Below are 21,615 nucleotides of genomic sequence, written 5' to 3'. Positions count from 1 at the left end.
AAAAAAAACGGATTTCACAAAAAAATCTGAATTGAGCATTAAGTCCTGCAGTCTGAAATCAAGCTGAAACTGTGTTTTTTGTTGTCTTCCTGTGCAGGTTTACAAGAGGGCTAAGGCACTGGACCAGTCAGACAACGATATCTCTGCAGTCTACAGAGCCTACATTCACTAGAGCGAGGTGTGACTTATCTTCTGGACCACACAGTCTTTAATCCTTTCTTATTTCTCCCTCGTCATCTAATGAGTTGTTTTGTTTTTTTTGTTGTCGTTTTAAAGTGTAGTTCTTTTTATTTCATTTTCGCCCGAGTGCCAGCCACTTTCCCTGCCCACGAGTTAAGTTAATTCCTTTTTTTTTTCTTCTTCTTCTTCTTCTTCTTTTTTTTAGAGGCAACCTTGAGCATTGCACTGACTGTACCGGGGGAATACGCTGTAAGAATGCTCAGAACGAGGTTGTACTGCTGCAGTTTGCTGTGTGTTGGGGGGGAGGGCAGTTTTTTTTTTTTTTTTGGTTTCTGACAACTAAAAAAAAAAAAAAAAACCTTTGAAGTAACGGAAGGGTTCCTGGTGAGGATGTGAGGTCCAGCTCCACTGTAAAGCCAGAGAACTTGCTGTCAGGTTTTATGGATGCAGAAACCGTAAAGAAGTTTGTTTTTCTTTCTCATGTGTTTATTTAATTAAGTGTGATCTTTGCTTTTCTTTTTAATTAATTTCTTTTATTGTCCAGAAATCCATGGGAGGAAACACCAAGAACATGCCACTGCATTGCCTTAATATTGTAACCCCTCAAATCTTTCAATAATAGATGTATTTATTTATGTTTCTTTCTAGGTCTTCTTGGTGCAGTCTGGTCATGGCTTCTCTCTGTGTTTGACGAGATGATTTATGCTTTAACATTGGTGTTAATGACGACAGATGTGTTAAGGCCTTAAAATGCCATAATAGTTGATGTTTCTCATCAAGACTTGAGATTTCCACGTTTCAAACCCTTCATTCATATGTTTGGAAGAGTTCTCATTTCTTTTTCTTTTTTAATAAGTCTGAAATTACACGAATCCGCTTTTTTTTAAGTTGTATTTTAACGAAAGTCAATATTTCAGCCTTGAGTCAGCCATGTTTTTATTTTATTTTATTTTATTTTATGGAAGTTATTAAAAAAGAATATATTGTGGCTGGGCTCTGAAGGTCAATTTTAGACTATTTTGGGACCCAAGTATTAAAAACCAAACGAATGAAAGCTTCAGACGGGGTTTAAAGACACGTAAAGCTGTAGAAATGAACAGAACGAACTCGACTCTCCTTTTAGAAACACCACTGAGAAACTGTTACATCAGTCTAACACACACACACACACACACACACACACACACAGCTCACCTTAGCTCAACTGTTTGTTACATATTCACCCAGTCTGGGTCCCAAACCAAACACAGAGTCTGTCTTATTATTTATTTCTTGCTTTCGGTTGGATTTTCAGGCAAAATAATAATAATAAATAAAAAAGCGTAGGAGCCATCTGGACTACATAGTAGAGGTCCTCACAAGTCACAAGCTCAGTTTTTGGAAAACAAAACTTGACAGAAGCCGGGCTCCTGACCAGCAGATTGGCCGAGCAGTGTTTCTGGCTGACGCAAGCTCACGACAGATCGATGAATAAATAAATATATATATATATATATTGGCCGGTAATTATGAAGAAATGTCAGAGAAATACCAAAAATATGCTCGAGGTCGTATAGAGAATGTCTCCATTAGTTCATTACTCCATAATTTGGATCATCATTATCATCAAAATATGCATGTTGTTAGAAAACTTTTATTGCAGTTTTTAAATGTCATGTTTGTGCCACATCTACGAGGCAGAAGCCATCTGATCGGTGTCCAAATTACTTTCAGTCTCATGAGGACGGGTCGGGTTGTGTTCTGGTCCTGCAGGTCAACATGTCTGACAGAAAATTACTATTTAACTTTTAATTATTATTTTTTAAAACACAGATGTAAAGCTCAGGAAAAGTGGCACATAGTTTGCTGATGTCTATTATTTCTGAAACCACCACATGCTGAATAATCTCAACAAATTTTCCCCACAGTCTGTACCAGTCGGGTATCGTTACTCTTTTTAAAAAGAATGGTGAGATTTTCCATGAACTACCCTTGAATACCTCTACCATGTAGTCTAGCACAGCCCCTACATAAGTGTCCAACAAAAGAACCACAAGTGTAATGTCCTGGAGAGGGTATAGCTCCTCAAACAAGACCAGACTGAAGCACCAGTTAAACAATGCCTTAACTTTCCCTTAAGGTGTTTGTAGATTGTAAGAAGGGTGTCGCTCTGGCTCTCATCTGCACCCTGTAGTGTCACCAATGGGCCTATTGACACATCAGTAGTCAACCCCGCTGTCATCCTCTTGTACGGGACACCAGTGACTTTAAACACAAGGAAGCTGTAGCAACAAGCCCCGCTGTTCTTCCACCGAAACGCCAAATTGCAAATCTTTCCTTGGAGGAGGGAGAAAAAAAAAAAATCACAGCGATTTGTTCTTTTGCAGTTTTACCTGTTAAAACTATCAACAAAGAGGTTTCTCACAAAACAGAATAATCGTTCAGTTGTGTGTTAAGAATCCAGCGTTCCATTTTGAAAGATGGTCCGTTTGCCATGGTTAAGATTTTTTTTTTAAATTTAGGTTTCCCAAACGCTCAAGTGTAAAGACCTGTTTTTAGAAGACGTGTAAATAGCACATTAGGCTGAGTAGGGTTCCTTTTGTATCTACAATAACCAGGATTAATGAAAACAACTAGGTTTGGTTTTGATTCTACAGAGTGACTGTCTAACATCTGTGTCTTATTACTGTAGATTGTTCAGTTCAAGTGTAAATGGTTTATAAATATGTGGCTTATATAATCTGGCTTATTATTGCATTGAAATGACAATGACTTGGATCCCATTCTTTGAAGGAGGGTGGAACTTTGGTTTGGGGGATATTTATGATTTTGTGTACATGTGAAAATACCAAGACTTTTGTGCTGTTTAATAAATCCTCTCCTGATTACTGACATTACGGCAGTGACTGATCCAGCTCTGGCTTGTTCAATTCAATTCAGTTTTATTTGTATAGCGCATATTTACAACAGCAAGTCATCTCATAGCGCTTCACAAAGGCAGAAACACCCAACAATCCAAAACAGTTGGATTCCCTATAAGCTTCAGCAGTCTGCAACAGTGGAAAGGAACCGAAAACCCTGCGAGGGGAAAAAAAACCTCCGACAGAACCAGGCTCAGGGAGGGACGGCCATCTGCTTCGACCGGTTGGGTGGATGTAGGATGATATTTGTTTTTGCACCGTTGATATGATTTGTTCTCTAAACTGACTGAGCTCATCTAGTATTTGCCACTCATTGTCACTCAGGACCAGCTGTATTAGTCAGTCTTAGTTCATTTTAATTTCCCAGCTCCAAGTCTACTAGTTCCTTTGAAGACAGTTATTTAAAAACACTACATTAAAATGTATTTTTATTTTAAATGAATTCCACCCTGGAGCGGAGGTGTTGGTAGAGTGTAGTCTTTGCTGTGTTGGCCACAAAAAATAAATAAAAATGGATGTCACATTTAGGTTTCACTTCACTCCATAATGTCCTCACATTAACAAAGTAATGTAACTTGATTACTTTTCGATTATCTCAATACCAAATATTAAAGACAGGAGAATTATCAGCAAGATAATGTACTCTGACATCTTGGTATGTATACCAGTGACACAATGGCACCAAGGAACTGATTAGAAATGTCCGACTAAGCTCAGCTGGCTTGATCATGTCTACATCTGTCCTTGTGTTTTTTCCATCAGTACTATAAACAAGATGTTCACCGTCCATCAACTCGTCCTCTACCTGGACATTAAAGTCAGTTTTACCCTTTAACCCTATAAACATGGTTCGTGCATTATAGTCTCCACACCACACAGTACTTCCTATGTTTACTCCTCCTGCTTCTTCAAGGCTGCAGGGTTCTAGTTTTCTGCAATATAGAAATATATAACTACCATGTTTCACTTCTCTTGGTAACATACTGCAGCTTAGCTCCAACATCAGTCCTCCCCGTCCTTCCTAACGTCCACATACATATTTATCGTGAACTTGGTTTTAAACACGATTCCTGGACAGGTCTGTTCAGCTGTAGATGAACTATTTGAAATCTTGACCATTCCTCATCTTACACTTGTTATATCCAGATAATGAACAGGAGCTTTGACTATCGTCTTGAATATTTCTGTTTTAGATGTGATCTGCATCCTGTGGTGTTTGACTTGTAGGTGGTTGATTTCACACCAGTCCTCAAACCCGTCCACCACACCTCCCGTTCTCCTCTGATGCAGCCCTCCGTGGCAGAGTCGTCCGAAAACTTACGCAGATGGCAGGACTGTGTCAGAAATCAGAGGTGTAGAGTGAACAGGAAGGGAAACAGGTCTGTCCCCTGAGCTGTACTGGTGCTGCTCACTGTCTGATATGTTGCTCTGAAGCCTCACTAAGTGGCTGACCTGTGAGCTAGTTGGTGATCCAATCCACTAGTGCTGGTGCAGGTGGATGACTTGCATGTCCACAAGCTTCTTCCTGAGCAAAGCAGGTTGCATGGTCTTGACATGACTCCCACAGGCATATTTCAGGTGAGTATAAACCCTTTGAGCAGAAAGATGAGGGCCTCTTCTGCTCCAGTGTGAGGCTGGTGCACAAACTGCAGGGGGTCTAGTAAAAGATCAACCAAAGAGCAATAAGGTTTCTGCTCTCCAACCTTGACTGTGTCTAGCTGCATGTTTACATCACGGCTCCACGTGGAAAAGAATCGTTGGAGGAACAGAAAAGTGATTGTAAGATGAAAAGGACACAGAAGATGAGTGAACAGCTAAAAGTCAGTGGAAACACATTTGCAGCAGTTATCAGTTGGTATAAAGCTAGCTGTGGTACCACTAATCAGAGCCAAGATGGCCACCAATGAATGACGCCACAGGCAGCGCACTACTTTCCCAATTTTTGTAAAACAGACAAACCAGTTCCTCAGATTTGGAAGAGGGTTATTGATGGAAAACAGAGTTTCTGTGCCAGCTCAGGCAGTGAGAATAACATTGCATAACATCTATGGATGATATCCAAGAAAAAAAAAACTTGCTCTCTGGCACAAAACTGCAAAATTAAACTAGTTTAGATGGTTGCAAGGTTGGCGGTTCAATCCCCCGCCCTGTCCACATCTTGAAGACCCTGAACTTGAAGTTGCCCCGATAGCAGGCAGGCTCTGTGGCCATTGTTGTGTTAATGGGTGAATGAGAACTGTAAGGCGCTACCACTATATAAGTGCAGACCATTTAGCCAGGGCCCTGCATGTTTGGCATGAACCTGGCTCGAGCTACAGCAGCGAATACATAGTCCGAACAGTGATAATGATTCAGAGCACGTTGCCAAAATCAGTTTCTAAAGAATGTTTGTCATGTGTGCTAAGAATGTCACCTGACTTGAATCCAATGTAACACCTCTGAGGTATTTTAAAGAGAATTAGACCGACACAATCCCTCAAGTGAACAGCAGCTGGAAAAAAAAAAAAAAACTGACTGAACCGGTCTCGAGAAATTTGATATCCTGCATGCTGTGGAGGATTAAGTCAGAATAAGTGTGTACTGACTGTATGTTTGGGATGAACCTTGCCAGGAGGTGTGAGCAAGATAATTTGGGGCTGCATGAGTGCAAAAGGTGACGAGGAGATGGCATTTATAGACGTCACCATGAATTTGTGTGAATATACCAAAATCTGGCTGAAAAGATGACTCCCAGTCGACAGAGGTTTGCCAGAAGAGGAACCTTCCAGCATGATAACAATCCAAAGAACCCTGAGAAAATTACGCAAAAGTTTCTAAAGAAAAAAAGGGAAAACTACGACCAGGACAAGTATGTTGTCTGACTTGAATCCAACGTCCAAAAGGCATTAAAACATTAAGGCATTCTCCTGGATTCAAGTCAGGCAAGATACTTGTCATGAAAGATGCACTGATTTCTGTTGCACCTAATTTTCCATTATGGCGCCTGTATTTCTCACGAATCTATCCAGTTCGTTTTAAATCTTATACAAGAGAAAACTACTGTTCAACAGAGAAGTATGCTGTTACTGTAAGGTGGTGCAATTTTAAATCATTTGACATTTACGTGACTTTATACAGAAACTGCTGTGACTTGTTGCGTTGATTTCTTGTTGTGAGGCCTGTGCGTTATCAGAGGGCGGAAGTCGAATTCCCAAATAAGGATTAGTGGGCGGGTCCACCTAATAGAGAACGTGTGACCGACCTCATGCTGCATTCAGGGCTGCTTGTACATATTAAAGCCTCTCTGTCATAGCGGTGTGTTTGGATTTAATAACAAAACACACCTCTCAGCTTATGCACAGTTGATTTGTAGATGTTTTCCTAAAGTCGAAGGGTTGCTATGCGGCCAGAATCAACCATATTTACACAATAATAGTCCACATGAAGCATAATGAAAGCATGAAAATGAGCGTACATGAGATAAAACCGAAAATATAAGATTGTTCTGCTTCTATGGCCACACGTCTTTAAATCTAAGATGCCAGCAGGGTCTCTCCGTCCCCTTTTTCGTTTGCATTCGAGCTGAGTTTCGACGTTTATTTGTGCATGCTCATGATTTCCGACGTCAGTGAAGGCAACGCATCCGTCGCTAAGCTAGCAGGTAGAGAGACACCCACCCTGGTCCCGAGGAGAGGACGGCGTTTTAAAGTGTTAACGGAGGGATTGTTTGTGTTGATTTCCCAAAATGCTGAACCCGCAGAGATCTCTGTCGGAGCTGCCCAAGATGTCAGCTGCCAGCCAAGTGGAGAGAGCAGTGCTGGTAAGCCGCTCAGCCTCTATTTACTGCCCGTACTGCTGCTGCTAGGCAGGGAGACGCGGCTAGCTGCTTTACTGACTGGCCTTTTTTTTTTTTTCTTCGTTTAAACATTTGTAGCTAAGCTGTTAAAATAATGGAGCTGGGACAAACTAGCATGCTAGCATAGGAGGCTCGGGAGCATCCTCGCGCTACGGCGCAGGTGCAGTAGCCGGGGCTCGCGCTCTGCTGTCATGTTGACAGCAGAGCGGCCCGTGGAAACAGCGCGTGCGGTGAGCTGTGGATCCACGGTGTGAGCCACTGATCCACGCCGGTGCACTGTCCGTTATGTCAGGCGTCACGATCCGTGCTACACAAAGGTAACACACAGAATGCGTCAGTGGGGAGGTCACGTCTGTGCAACATCACTTTAACGTTTGTTTGGGTTGTTGTCATGCTGGAATGTTCCTCCTCTGGAAGGTGTCTGTAGACTGCAAGCCTTGTTTGCATCCAGTGTTTTGCTATGTTTACACAAATTCATGGTGCATCTGCAAATGCCATCTCCTGAACACCTTTTGCACTCCCCATGTTGTCACCCTCCCACCGCTGTGCTTCACTGTGAGGACTGTGCATCCACTGTCCTGGTCAGCTGCACAGCAAACATGCCAAACAAGTTTATGGTCTCATCTGACCCAAAAAAATGTGCTTCTAACATTCATCAGGCTGGGGATTTATGCTGTGACCTGTCACAGAAACTCTTGATTTCCGCTGATAACTCGTCTGCCAAGTCTGAAGCACAAAGCACGATTTGTCACAGCTTGGTTGTGCAAGTTGTGCGTTGTCTCTGTCATTTCTGGAGTGAGTGTGATTCATGTTCTCTACCTCCTGATTCCTGTTATTGTTGTTTCCACAGATTTTTGCTTGTTTGTGAATCTTTCTGTATTCCATCCCTGTGAAGTCTTACAATCATCCATCCATCCATTATCTATATCTTAATCCTCACTAGGGTCATGGGGGGCTAGAGTTTATCCCGGCTGACTTCGAGTGAAGGCAGGAGACACCCTGGACAGGTCACCAGTCTATCACAGGGCTACACTTAGAGACAGACAACCAAGCTCACTCACATTCACACCTACGGACAATTTAGATTCACCAATTAACCTCAACATGTTTTTGGAGAGAGTGGGGAGAACAAGATCCCGGGTGTCCTCACCGGGACGCGAACCAGCAACCTTCTTGCTGCGAGGCAATGGTGCTAACCACCAAGCCACCTTGCAGCCTGTCTTACAATCAGATTCCAATTTAATTTTCATTCATCTTTTTTTTTGTTAATGTGGAACCGTGATGCAGACACGCAGATACACACCTGAGGAAGTCTGGCTGTTCACAGGTCAGTTTATAACCCTGCTCATGCTTCCGATTGAGGAAGTGCCCGACTGCTCAGCTTAGATATGATGCAATCATTGAGATAAGACGAAGTTTATTGATCCCTCGTGTGGGAAATTAACAAAGAAGTGGTGATACGATGCAGAATAATTGCCATTTAAGTGATGTTGCACCGGGGTGCTCTCTCCACTGTTGTATCCTGTGGTTTGTATTATTGAAACTCATTTCCCTCTGCACTGCCTGTCCAGTCATAAGCTTTGCATTTTTCATTTTATTTATTTAACCATCTCTATTTGCAGTATTTACACTTGAGTATGTGCAACATTTGATTGGAAACATTATGCATAGAACTATAAACTGATAATCAAAATAGCTTCCAGTTTGTTTTTTCTTTCAGTTGAATAATTGATAAATTGCTGCAGCTCTAATTCCAGCACTCTTGTCGGAAGTCCAAATACCAAATATCATGTTTCAACTTTTCCCTCGCTGAATGGATTTGATGTTTTCCGAGTGTTCGATATAAATTACCGGTTTACGACAATATAAAATACATTTGTACTAGATATGCACGATATATCGGTGATCACATCGGTATCGGCTGATATTAGTGGTTTTCTGATATATCGATATCGGGCCGATGAACAAACTTGTGAAAAACCAGTGATTGTCTAACGTTAGCACCTTCGTCTCTATATTTGATATTGCTGCTATTTCACAGATGTTTTTTTTACTTAGATGATCCTGGATTTGAACATTAAATATGTTTAAATATGTTTTACTTTTGTTACGTAATAAAGGAGAAGATGTGGTCTCATTTGATACGGGCTTCTTTTGAATAGTTTTCTTACAGTGCTTATTTATTCCCATTTTTTGGTGTGAACAAAAATTAAATATCGACGTCAGTAATATCGGTTATTGGCAATATCAGAAATCTTAATATCGGATATCAACCAGAAATCTTAATATCGTGCATCACTAATTTGTATAAATAAAGATGATATATTGCACCATGAAATACTCTTAATGCATATGTTCAATTTAGCTCAATATTAGTTTTATTAAGCGGTTTTTATTTCAAAAAGTTCCCCTCCAGTCTCTTTTAAATCAGTCGATTGATTAACTATCCTCTCATTCTCACAGAATCGACTAACTGTCAACATATCTGGATGTTTGTCTGGATTATTTGGAGAAGTGGCTTTAAACAATGAGAGAATCACTGGGAAGCGTCACATCAGACATTAGAAAAACTGCAGGAACTAAATGTGATTGACATGTAGTAAAATAAATATTTAAGGTTGTGTCTGCATTTATTTCTGTGGTTCTTCATGTTGTAGTGTTTTTTTTAAGTCAAACCACTCGCTGGGCTTCAGGTCAGGTTAACTGTAAACTGTGACTTCCTGCTCTTGCTTGAATTCGAAGCAAACTTGGAGAAACTTGCAGGTTTAGTGTCACTGGCCCCTTTTACAAATGTGTAACAAACTGGCTTCTGATTTACACGAGGTGCAAAGTACAGAGAACGATGCATCACATGGTTGAAATGGTTGGAAAGGTTTGAATTACAAGCTCTAAAAGACAATAAAAAATCTGTGTCACAGCTTTATAACAAACATGTGAAGGCAGAACATCTCGTAAATGTGCTCTGTCCTGGAAGACACTGTCCTTCAGCTGCTGTGTCCGTGAATCCAGGCTGTGGGAGGGCCTAATAGTATTTAGTTAATCCAGAATGAACAGCCCCCCCACGTGAGGATTAAGCGGGGTATAGATGATGGATGGATTTTTTTTACTACACGCTGAAAATCCATCCATCCAGCTTATTTCTGCGCCACTGTACTGCCTCACTCTGAAAATATCTTAAACAGTATGATTTTATATAAGAACAGAAATAATGTTTGACAAACCACCGATGCATCGGAGGGTTAAAGGTCGATGATTGGAAACATGCAACACAGCAAACCGTCTTGTCCACAATGATCTGTAGCGTTAGCAGCATCCTCCTCTGACACCTCCACCAGGACAAGCTCAGCACAAAGTGTCAGTGTTGTTTTGTATTTGTAAGGAATCAAATATTTGTTTAATTTGTTTGGTAGGAGGAGGAGTTCAACTGGCTGCTGAAAGAAGAAGTACATGCTGTGCTGAAGCAGCTCCAGGATGTCCTGAAGGTAAAAGTTGACCTTTTGTGAACTGTATATGAGGTTTGTCAGAAAAGTTCCAGGACTGGTGTCACAAAGGATATATTTCAAAACCAAACTACAATCCCCCTGGAGTGTATCATACTTCCCCAGCCTTCTCTTCACGCCGCCATGCACTCCTGGAAGGATTCTTCCAGGATCCTCTGCTGCTCCGTTGTCACAGCCATCTTGATGTCGTACATGTCTTCTAAACGGGTCCCCTTGATGATGAGCTTGGGGAAGCGGAAGCAATCCCATGGAGCCAGGTGGGGTGAGTAGGGAGGTTGTTCCAGCACGGCCATGTTCTTCTCAGCCAGGAACTGTGGGATGCTCGTTGTCATGGTGAAGCAGCCACGACTTGTCCTGCCACAACTCTTGCTTCTTCTGAACGAAGCAAACGCCGCAGGATCTCTTTGTAGACGTGCTGGTTGATCGACTGAAACTCGTAGTTTGGGTTTGAAATATATGTTTTGTGACACCAGTCCTGGAACTTTTCCTCATATAAATCCGTATGTAGGGCTTAATAAGGAGCTGTTTGTCAGATTTTGTTCAAGGATCTGTTCTGTTGTCCTGAGCCCCAGTCAGTCTGTCAGAACAGTCGCACATCGTCTTCTGTGGCTTCAGAGGAACTCATAATGTCATCTCAGCCTCTGATCACAACAGAAAGCCTTTATTAATAACTGGTTGCAGACAATTTGAGTCGATGTGGGTGTTTATCAGCAGGGAGGATCTGACAAAGAAAGTACCGAAGACACATCATGGGATGTGTTTGATTCAGTGTTTTTTGGAGCTTTAGCCACAAACGGAACTGTCGTAATATTTTTCCAGTTATATGACAGATATGTAAAATCATATTAAATAAACAACAAAGTCATCGACTCTCACTGTTTTCATCAAACAGAGCTCCTCTGATCACGCCTGTCAGGCACAGAGTTTGCTCTGAAACATGAAAACTGTTGGTTCACCTTTGGATAACAAAGATAATATAAAGTACTTTGTAGTAATGGAAAGTCATAAGTTAGCTTCATATGAAAATCCATAAGAAGAAAACGCAAAAATCTATTTTGGGGACAAAATTAAATGGAAACCTCTTGTTTAAAAAAGATTTTTTTGTAAATGTTGTTGCAAATCCCTGTTTGTCATTTTCCAATTTTCTCTTTAAAATGGGGAAACTGTTGAGATGAAGATACATGAATCCTGCATTTGTTCCTAACACTGAGAAACCTTTCGCTCTGCTCTTGTCGACAGGAGGCATCTCGGCGTTTCTCAATGCCAACACCAGGCCTGGAGAGTCAACTCAAACAGGAAAACTTCATCCTCGGCAGCTCAACGTAATGCTTTATTTTCCTTCCAGTTCATTTAAAAGTGCGACTCTTTGTGGTGTGCAGTTGCAGTGACTAGATCAGCCTCAGTGAATCAACTGTCTGTTTCATAACAGTGCCTTCCTGTGGGGAAGTGCCTGTCGTATGATAACCGGTAGCTGGTCTGAGTGCGTCGGTCATTTCCTGTTGTTTTTGTGGTGATATTAAAGTACTGATGTGATGTTTTGCAGCATGGATCAAGTGAAGGGGGTGCTGACTTTGCAGGGAGATGCTCTGACTCAGGCTGTAAGTTTGCAATGTTCTCATTCAGGCTTTGTCCCCTTCTGTTAAGAGAAAGCATTCATTTAAGCTTAATGTATGACTTTCGTTTCACTTTTCTCAACAGGACATAAACCTGAAGGTTGCAAAGAGCAGCCAAGTGCTGCACTTTCAGTTCAGAGAAGACAAGCAATGGAAACTGCAGCAGGTACTGTAGAGGGCAACGGTGCCAGAAAAATAGAGAACTGAAGCTGTGGCTGTGAGGACTGTCAGTTACTTTCACAACTTCTTTGGATGTGAATCATCCTCTTTTGGTGTTTTACTTCCTTACTTTTCTTCCATGTAGATCTTTAAAATGTTATTCATCTAAGTAACTCCAAAGGTCAGAAACTTCTTAGCCAGGACAGCAGCACTTACAGGGTTTAGACATCCATCCATCTTCTTCTGCTTAACCAGGGTCGGGTCAGAGGCAGCAGATCAGGCAGGTCATTTCAGATGTCCCTCTCCCCGGAAACCCTTCCAGTACTTCCTGGAGGATCCTGTGGCGTCCCCAGGCCCGATGAGATATATATAATCCGTCCAGCGAGTTCTGTTTCTACCCGTAGTCTCCTCCACAGTGGACATGATGAGAAAACGTCCAAAGGAAGTCTCAAAGGAGGCGTCCAGATCAGATGTCCAGATAGAATAGAAATACTTCATTGATCCCCAAAGGGAAATTCTGTTGTTGTAGTAGCAAGCAGACAGTAGTAAAGTGATCACAGACGCAATATAGATAAATAAGAAATAGGAACAATTTACTAAAGTACAAAATTCACAATAAAGTGTAAAATACACTATGATCAAAAAAGTACTAAAGTGAAAAATGCACCTTAAAGTGTCAAATGCTAAATCAAAAAATATACAGAGAATGAGGAAATCAAAGTCCTGTATGAATCAGCGCAATTAGTGCAGTGTCAGCAGAAAAACAGATAACTGCAAAATCACACCGATGCTACAAAGCAGAGGGTGCTAAGAGCTCTGTGCCAGCCAGAGGTGAGGAGCTAAACAGAGGAACTGCAGTGGAGCTGAACCAAACTGTTCAAGAAGCTGCTCCGCTGTCTACCCAGTAGTGTTTAAAGCAGGTGGTCAGGATCAACCAGACTGGACAACAGTTTGTTCAGTGTCCTCCTTTCCACCGCAGCTTCAAAGGTGTCCTGACGTTGCTCCTTCAGCAGACCACTGCGAAGTCCAGGGCGCTGGTCACAACAGACTGATCCTACTGCATTTGTCTCAGGTTCTCAGCGTCCTCAGAAAGTAGTCGGCTCATCCCCTTCTTGTACACAGCATCAGTGTTGGTCCTCCAGTTCTGTCGATGTAGACTTCAGGTACTTGTAGTCCTCCACCAGGATGTGCAGAGGCCGTGTAGATGTCCCTCTTCTTTATGAAGTCGATTGAACCACCTCAAGTGGCCGGTTTTTGACGCAAAAGAGCAGCGACTTTATTCCAAGCTCCTTCCTAATGTCGGAGCTTCTCGCTATGTCTCCAAGGCTAAACCCAACCACCTACAGAGGAAACTCATTTTGGCTCCTTGTACCCGCAACCTAGATCTTTGCAACTTTGTCAGAATGGGTGGTTTGAGTCCTCTAGTGACTCGGCTGTAGTCACATTTATATGTTGTTAGTGGCTGAGACCGTTAATATTAGTGGTCTGACAAACTTTCCCTCATTGTCTTTAAAGAAATCGTGCTTTGCTCATATCCTTTACCTTCCTGCTGTGTCTGTCTGTTCCTCCATCAGATCCAGGATGCCAGGAACCACGTGAACCAGGCTCTGCAACTGCTGAGCAGCCGTGATGAGAGCTATCACTTTAAGACCGGGGCTGAGGTTAATAAGGTCTGTCCCTCCGGGGCAGCGGCGTGCCGTTCACATCAGCACAGGGATGAATGGGGCTTAGACTCCAGTCTTTTTTTAACGCCATGTTTCTGCTCCTGCTGCAGCTCATGGATGCAGTGATGCTCCAGCTGACACGAGCAAGGAACCGCCTCACCACCCCGGCCTCCCTGACGCTGCCTGAGCTGGCCACCAGCGGTCTGATGGTACAGGCCAGCAGACAACACACAAACACTGCTTCAACACGTTACGTCTAGATTCTGTTCCGCTAAATCTGGCAGCCAAGATGAACGACGCATCATCCAACACTAGTCTTTAACAAACGTGTTGCTGTCACAGATATATTTGATACGAATCTCAAGTTACTGAGGAAGTCTGGTATGATGTGGGCAGAAGTATCCAGGCTTCTCTGCTTTTGGGCTCCTGTTTTACCTTCGATCCAATTATTTCAAATCATTTTGAAACCCTTAGTGTTCTTCCACCTCGGTGTCAACAGATTGTTTGTCTTTTTCCTGTTTTGACATCAGAGTGCCTCCATGCATAAAATCAGATCTGTAAAGAAATCGTTTTTGAAGATTGGTGTGGACAAACTTGACTGGCTTTCACAGGTTTCTGACTTCAACACCTTTAGGATATACTTGGAAACCAGGCATTATCCCCCAACAAGTTGCTAGAAAGCCTGAAACTATGAAAAGACAAAAAGAGTGGAGGCAGTTATAGCAGCAGATCAATGCTCATGGTTTCAGCAACACAACTGTCTCATGTGTAATGTTAAGATGTGAACATGTAGTGCAGGCACAGAGCAAAGTTTTATAGTTGTAACCTTCACACTCCTGAAAACAACATTTCGTACTGCTGCTCCATCTCCCTTCTTTCTCTGCTTAACCTTTCATCATCAGAAAATGTTCACCCCTCCCATGCCAGGCGACGTGATGGTCAACTTTTACATCAACTTGAGCAAACTGTGTCTGACCGTCTACCAGCTCCACGTGCTTCCTCCAAATACCACCAAGGTGAAAACGTGTGAAAGCCCTGCAGCACCGTGTGAAGCTACAGGCGGCGTCATGTGACCGACGTTTTAATGTTTTCTCTCCACAGAATTTCAAGCCAGCTGGAAGCTCAGTGTTGCACAACCCCGGAGCGATGTTGTAAGGCCTGTTTTCCTAAATCCTTCTGTAGAATACAGTGTACTTGAACATACATAAAACATACAATGAATAGCTCAAAAAGATGAATAGTAAATGAAATCAAGCAGATAGTCGCTGGTAACACTTGTATAAGTTCTGCGTTTCCAGGGCTCCATTAGAAACTCTACAGCCTTTAAAAAGAGCATCTTTAAGCTCCCTTTAACCTCTCGCTTTTCTCTGTGAACCCTCGTCTCACAGCGAGCTCAACAACAACCGCTTTGAGGTGAGCCACGTTCACAAGGTGGAGTGCGTGGTACCGTGGCTCAACGATACGCTGGTGTTCTTCACCATCTCCCTGCAGCTCTGTCAGCAGCTCAAGGACAAGGCGAGTATCTAAAAATACACTCCTACCTGCTTGATCTTGACACGAAATGGCGGCTAGATGGGCACACTGAAGATGCAAAAATACCCATGAGCCCCCGCCAGCACTGCGGCTGCTGAATTCATTCCAAAGTCACCCAAAAGTTAGAAGTGAACAAGTTTATAACTACAAACCTGGTCTAACAGTGATGCATCCATATGAATAATATGAGAAGGATCTGTGTGGCTCAGCTCCATGTTGCGTAGCTGTATTCATCAGGACACGTTAAGGGTGACAACACGTTTCTGTTTCACTTCGAACACCTCACTGAAGATAAATACAAACTCCATGTTTCTGTGACTTTAGAAAAACAGATCATGTCCAAGCTATGACTGTCTCCACACTCAATTCTTGTTTTACCCACTTCAAATGATGTACTCTAAAATGTGCGGAGAATGAAGGAGTCGAAATACTTCCTGAAGTGACTGCATTTAAGCTTCAGCTGGTTAACCGGTTGATGCCCAACTTTGCATGTGTAATTGTGTGCAAATCTAAACGTGCTGCTCTGACTTTCCTTTTCCTGCAGATTTCAGTCTTCTCCAGTTTCTGGAACTACAGACCTTTCTAATGTTCCGCCAGCGACCGGTCAGACCCAAACTATCCACTCCATTACGCCTCTGAGGATGTGTAAGGGACACCCTGGGAAGGTTTTATTTTTATATGTGTTTGTCATGCAATCATTCAGTCTGAAGTGTTGCGTGATTAGTCAGGAGCCATTTAGACTCGAACAGATGTCAGCATTTCATATACTCAGTTGCGTGAACACAGCTGACCGACATTCCTCTTATATATGTGTATTACATCTCCGAGTACTGACTTCTTAATGACTGAATGTGGTTGTTGTTGCTGCTTTATTATTGGAATTATTATTTTTTTGTTATGTTAAAGCAGCTTAGTTCGTACTATTTATCTACTTTTCAGCCAAATGTTATCAACTGTCATGTGGAACACTAATTTTAAGCAGTTGTTGGTCATCGCAGTGGCTTTCTCTCTGGAGTACTTTGAGTTCCCCTCACAGGAGTTTCATATTGCGTCCATCCTCTGCGTTCCCAAACAATACAGTTCTACTTTCATCCCCCCAGGCTCCAAAAACACTGCAAATGTTACATATTAAGGTCAGTTTTCTCATCATGGGCAGAACGACTCAGCCTGTGAAAGTACTTGTATCACGTCTTCTTAAGGTCTGGATCAGGGATTGTTTGTGTAAAGTCAAATTATTTCATGAAAAAAAATTCTGTGTAATGTAAAATAGTCGACTCAGAGTTCATTCATTTGACTGAAAGTAGGCTGATGTGTTGTTCGGAAGACAAGGACAAACACCAGGTCTAAAGATCGAGCTAACCAGCAGGTGTGAGATACAGGCCTTCACAACCAGTCTGTCATGGAACACAATGTTTGGTGTCTTGTAGACGGGGCTTCTTGTAGACAGTTTACTTTGTAACACAGCAGAGACACCAATATGACACAGATATGTTGTTGGGAAAAGCAGTAACGTCTTCACTGCTAATGTAGAGAAGGTGGTGTGCTTGGTGTTAACGCTGAGGATGAGAGGAGAGGAGCTGAAATGAAAGCATTTAGGCACACTGTCATTCATCGGTAATGGTGGCCAGTAGGTCATTCACTGGGCAGCATGGTCACTTCTGAGAGCTTTGGTGTGGAACAGTTGTTATCCCCATCCATGTTCTTACCGGGTTCCTCAAAGCCGTGTGTTAAAAGGATGGCTCTTTTTCAATACGGAGCACACTAAGTCCTGAGTGACTCCAATACTTGAACAGTTTGGAGAACGAACTCTCGATGACGGGAGGAGTATTTAGCAGCTTTCTTGCTGATGCCAGCAGCTCAACTGAGCTCTGATGACCATGCTTTAAACACAGCTGTACCTGCAAAGTGATCTCAACTCAAAAATATAGTGAAAAGATAAAAGTTGTATCAAAAAATAGAAATGTTATGATGTTATGACCACAATGCCTCTGTTTTGTTCATACATTTATTGATTTTTATTCCAATTTGGTAGTTATATCAAAATCAGAGGCAGTGGTAAATCACACCAACGGGTTGAAGTCAGACTATTGACCCCATGATGACAACAGATGTTGACCAACTGGTCATCTCAGGAAGCTGCTACAATGACCGGCCGATCTCATCTGGCAATGCGTCCTCACATCACTGAAAATAGGCGGCTTTCCACTGCAGGTGCAAGGTGTTAGGAACATTTACACTCATGGCTCTCTAATAAGTTCTGTCAGCCTTTGTCCTTGTGTAGAAAACTTACCCTGGAGTAGATACTTTTTTATGAAAGAGGTTCTACTGAGGTGGTTCTTGTGATCGGGAACACCACCGCTCTAAAATGGCCAGCAAGTTCCTGTAGTGGAAAACGGCCGTGTGTTTGACACAATAGAATGAGGTTAGGTTGCCTCCACATAATCACTCAAAACACAGAAATGTCTGCTAGAAATCCTCATGAAAACCATATGGCTTTATTGTCCCATCAATGTGCAACGGGACTGCTCCACATCCTCCCCCATATCATTACATCTCCTGGCAACAGGGCCATCAGAGAGGGCTATCTAGAAAACTTCACTGACTTGACAGGAGGAAGGTCTTTAAAAACAAAGCTCCTATCTGCCTGGATGTCAAGATGGCAATGTGATTGGATGAATATATCTGCTCGTAGCAACTGGTTGAGTCCATTACTGGTTGTTTTTTTTGGAGGGGGAGTGATTTTTAATCCTTAATTTAATAGGCTACCTCCTTGGGAATACAGCTCAGTATAAATTTATCTTTAAAGTACAATTGAAACAGGAGCTGGCAGATGGAACTGTGTTTGTGAAAAGTAAGCAGCATGTAGCCACTGTGAAGTGCAAGATGACAGTCATTAAGTTTATAAGTTATCCAGATAATAGAATAGAATAAAAATATATTATATTATTATATTATCCAGATATTGTGCACCATGTCTCTCCTCATCCCTGCAGGGTTGGTATCGTCAGTAGAAGCTCGTTAACAGCTCCATGCCAGGCTGGAGTAAAGACACCACGGTTGAGAGTTGTGGATCTGGACAGCTAACACAGAACCTTCCAAACTGACAGCGTTGTGTAAAAAACAGACTCACAGTGAACTTGAATACGTTGGTTTTGGAAAAAAATTTGCAAAGGTGTTCATTATACGAACCATTTGTGAAAGTCAACAGCAGTTGTTCGTCCTTAGTTTGGTTTGACTCAGAGCCACTGCTGACTTTGAAAACTGGACAACACATGTTGTGACGCCACACTTATTACACTTCATAACAGGTAGTTTTAGTTTGGACTGCAGCACAATGTCAGTGTGAAATATTTCTCATTTGTGTTGAGTACAAGTGGGTGGACACGCCAGAGGATTTCGAGAGAACTTTCGCACTTCCCACCATGTTTGGGCAAATGAAAGCAGCTCCAAAGTCCAGCAGCAGCTACTTTCATTGCAGCTTGTTTAACCCCTCAGGACACCTTCTGTTGCATCACAAAGGGTCAGAGTTGTCCTATGATGAAATTGGCAGGTGTTCATTCTCTGTGTGAGTTGTTTTGTATGTCAGGAGCAGAACTAGTGCTATTCCACATACACCCAACCCTGATCACGGTTGGGTGATAGGACGCGTGCATCGGCTATCGGTGACTGGTGGAATCCATTGCAAGTTGTTTTTTTAAAGGGCGATTTTTGTCCTTTTATTTTGCTCGTGACAGTTTGACTTGGTAAATACTTATTCGGTAAAGTGCAGTTCAACGTTAGCGCTAATAGGAGCTGGAAGTGGGAGTTGCATGTATGTGAGAAGTAAGCGCATGCTGACGGAGGTTATTAAGTTACTGTCATCAGCTATTAAGTGTCTGAATAGGCTCAAATTTCAGTATAATGGTGTCGGACACCTCCATGGATAGACCGCCAATCCGTCCAGTTGTTGAACTGACGGTGCCCGGTTGGAAAACTCAAACATATCACCCAACCCTCACACTGATCCCACCAATGGAGTCACTCTATGAGGATTCAAGTGTTACACTGTGTTTATATCGTGTGATGGACAGTAGAGATGAGAGAGATTCCTGTGTACAGAGCTACAAATGTTTATGTCTTCAAGGCGGTTGTACGATCACAGAGTTGGTTCATTGTAATACCACATATTCACACTGTAACTTTAATATCATATTAAAGAACAGACTCTGGCATTTATGAGGCATTCATGTTTTATTTTCAGGCACTTGTGTGTTATTCAGTGCCAAGTCAAAGATGAATTGTTAGTTGATGAAGTTGGAAACACGTGGAACAATGGAGCTGGACCAGTGTTTTTTTTTTTTTTTTTTTTTACATTTGTCATTGCTGTTAAATGAAGATGAGTCACATTCCCTGTGTATTACTAAATGTCTGAATGATAAGCTACTTGTCACTTGTTCATGTAATTTCATTTTGAATGTAAATGTTTGTCTGCTCTGTGTTCATATTTATTTTGTTTCTCACATGTTTTTTGAATCCCTGTAAACACTAATCCAATCATTAACAAATGACTTCCTTCCAATAAGTGTTAATCTATTTGAAAAAGCTGCCTACCTTGCAAAATGTAGAAATTATTTAGCTGTGCAATAAAAATATTCTTAACATCATCCTGTCCTTGTTGAACTCTCTCTGCTGACTGTTGCTGTGAAGTTACATAAAAAGATGTCTTACAAATACAGACTCTGGGCATCCAGGTTATTTACATTGGTGTGAGTGAAGCGACATCTGTTAATGGTTGTTACGTTCCCCGGAGAGTCCAGAACATGAAAAGAAGCAACAATACAAGTCTTCCAGGAGAAGAAGGAGATGAGGAGATAGAACCATCCATCCATTGTCTATACACCCCTTAATCCTCACTGGGGTCGTGGGGGGCTGGAGTCTATCCCAGCTGACTCAGGGTGAAGGCAGGAGACACCCAGGACAGGTCACCAGTCTATCACAGGGCTACACTTAGAGCCAGACAACCAAGCACACTCACATTCACACCTACGGACAATTTAGAATCACCAATTAACCTCAACATGTTTTTGGACTGTGAAAGGAAGAACCTGGAGAGAACCCACGCTGCACGGGGAGAACATTGAAACTCTGCATGTCCTGACCAGCTGTGAGGCGATGGTGCTGACTACCGAGCAGAACCAAGATGGAACCATGACCGAGCTTAAATTAAAGACACAACTGAAGCTGGTGTTTCTAACCAAAGGACAAGAGAGGAAACCTGGAGCCTGGCCTCATCTGAAGTCAGTTAACGGTTAACCAGACAACACCTGTTTAAAGAAAGGACACAAAAGAGCGCGACCCATTCATTGGACATTGTGACCTTCCCTCCCTTGCATGATTCCTTATGTAAGGTGAAAGTTCTCCCTGCTTGTTAGGATATGTGGGTGTTTCTTTAAGACACACTAGCTTGCCTGACAATGCTCTATGGTTTACCTAGAACCAAGGTTTACAGTGTAAACATACATTCTTTGTTGCATCAAGACTATTTCTTCACTTCATATTGTATGTGCTGGGTAATTTAACACCTCCAATCCTTGAAGGACTGCTGAGGTTAGTTCACAACATGCAAGACTGGCAAGAAGAACGCAAATTGAGACCCCACCCAAATTACCAGAGTGGAAGCCGATGGAAAGCTGATCAGTCTTCGCAATGGTCTGTGTATGTTGTATGAACTCTGCCATGGTTCTGACAGATCATAGCATACGCTGGTGCCTTCTAGTCATCTCCAGTGGAGGACAGTGTATGCCACTTGACTGACTAGAACAGGCGGTGCTCAGATAGAACCTAAGGTGGATGAAACCATAAGCTTCTTGGCACCTCCAAGAAACCTCAAAGCTTCTGGGCATCTCCTTCTGGTCTTCTCTAGAAGGGGAGAGACCTTGCCACTTGATGGACTGCAACAGGTGGTACTCAGATACAACAGGAAAGTCAGGGTGGGGCATAAGATACACCTGGTTTGCACCTCTAGTCCTGTAAACTCTTTGATGACTGCCACCATGCCTTGCAGGGTAACGGTAGACTTCTCTGCCTTCAGCTGAGACTGCCCCAACAGTGGGATGTCTGGTCCTGACCTCAGCTGATCCACCTGCTGAGCCTCACACTCTGTAGTAAATACCCGCTAATAGCATAAGTCGACAGCCTTAGGGGATGGTGCCCAGGCCTCCTGCATAGTCCTCACTACAGGCTTTAACAAAC

General features: G+C 42.4%; 2 protein-coding genes across 2 annotated transcripts in view; both read left to right on the top strand.

The window, feature by feature from the left end:
• Positions 1-3,061, top strand: part of LOC103370782 (putative oxidoreductase GLYR1) — a gene marked incomplete at its 5' end in the record, with an annotated part of 10,235 nt that extends 7,174 nt beyond the window's left edge. Inside the window, one exon of the mRNA XM_008299935.1 lies at positions 98-3,061. Within this exon, the coding sequence (XP_008298157.1) occupies positions 98-172 (75 nt within the window). The remainder of the gene's footprint in view (positions 1-97) is intronic.
• A 3,695-nt stretch (positions 3,062-6,756) lies between these two features.
• rogdi (rogdi atypical leucine zipper) lies at positions 6,757-16,651 on the top strand. The gene is made up of 11 exons (XM_008299930.1): positions 6,757-6,879; positions 10,326-10,397; positions 11,655-11,737; positions 11,959-12,013; positions 12,114-12,194; positions 13,762-13,857; positions 13,962-14,060; positions 14,754-14,867; positions 14,953-15,002; positions 15,240-15,366; positions 15,929-16,651. Exons 1-11 carry the CDS (start codon positions 6,805-6,807, stop codon positions 15,968-15,970), a joined length of 894 nt encoding a protein of 297 aa, XP_008298152.1. The 5' UTR covers positions 6,757-6,804; the 3' UTR covers positions 15,971-16,651.
• The last annotated feature ends 4,964 nt before the right edge of the window (positions 16,652-21,615 follow it).

Source organism: Stegastes partitus, unplaced genomic scaffold (assembly GCF_000690725.1).
Source record: "Stegastes partitus isolate 25-593 unplaced genomic scaffold, Stegastes_partitus-1.0.2 Scaffold1481, whole genome shotgun sequence".
Classification (NCBI taxonomy): Eukaryota; Metazoa; Chordata; class Actinopteri; family Pomacentridae; genus Stegastes; species Stegastes partitus.
Note: the sequence above shows the minus strand (reverse complement) of the source record. Positions and strands in the feature narration are given on the sequence as shown.

Excerpts from the sequence above, each read along its gene's own strand:
- rogdi (XM_008299930.1), top strand. The coding sequence starts at position 6,805 with ATGCTGAACCCGCAGAGATCTCTGTCGGAGCTGCCCAAGATGTCAGCT. Across the intron at positions 6,880-10,325 it reads AAGTGGAGAGAGCAGTGCTG|GAGGAGGAGTTCAACTGGCT; the intron begins GTAAGCCGCTCA and ends TTTGTTTGGTAG. Across the intron at positions 14,868-14,952 it reads TTCCTCCAAATACCACCAAG|AATTTCAAGCCAGCTGGAAG; the intron begins GTGAAAACGTGT and ends TTCTCTCCACAG.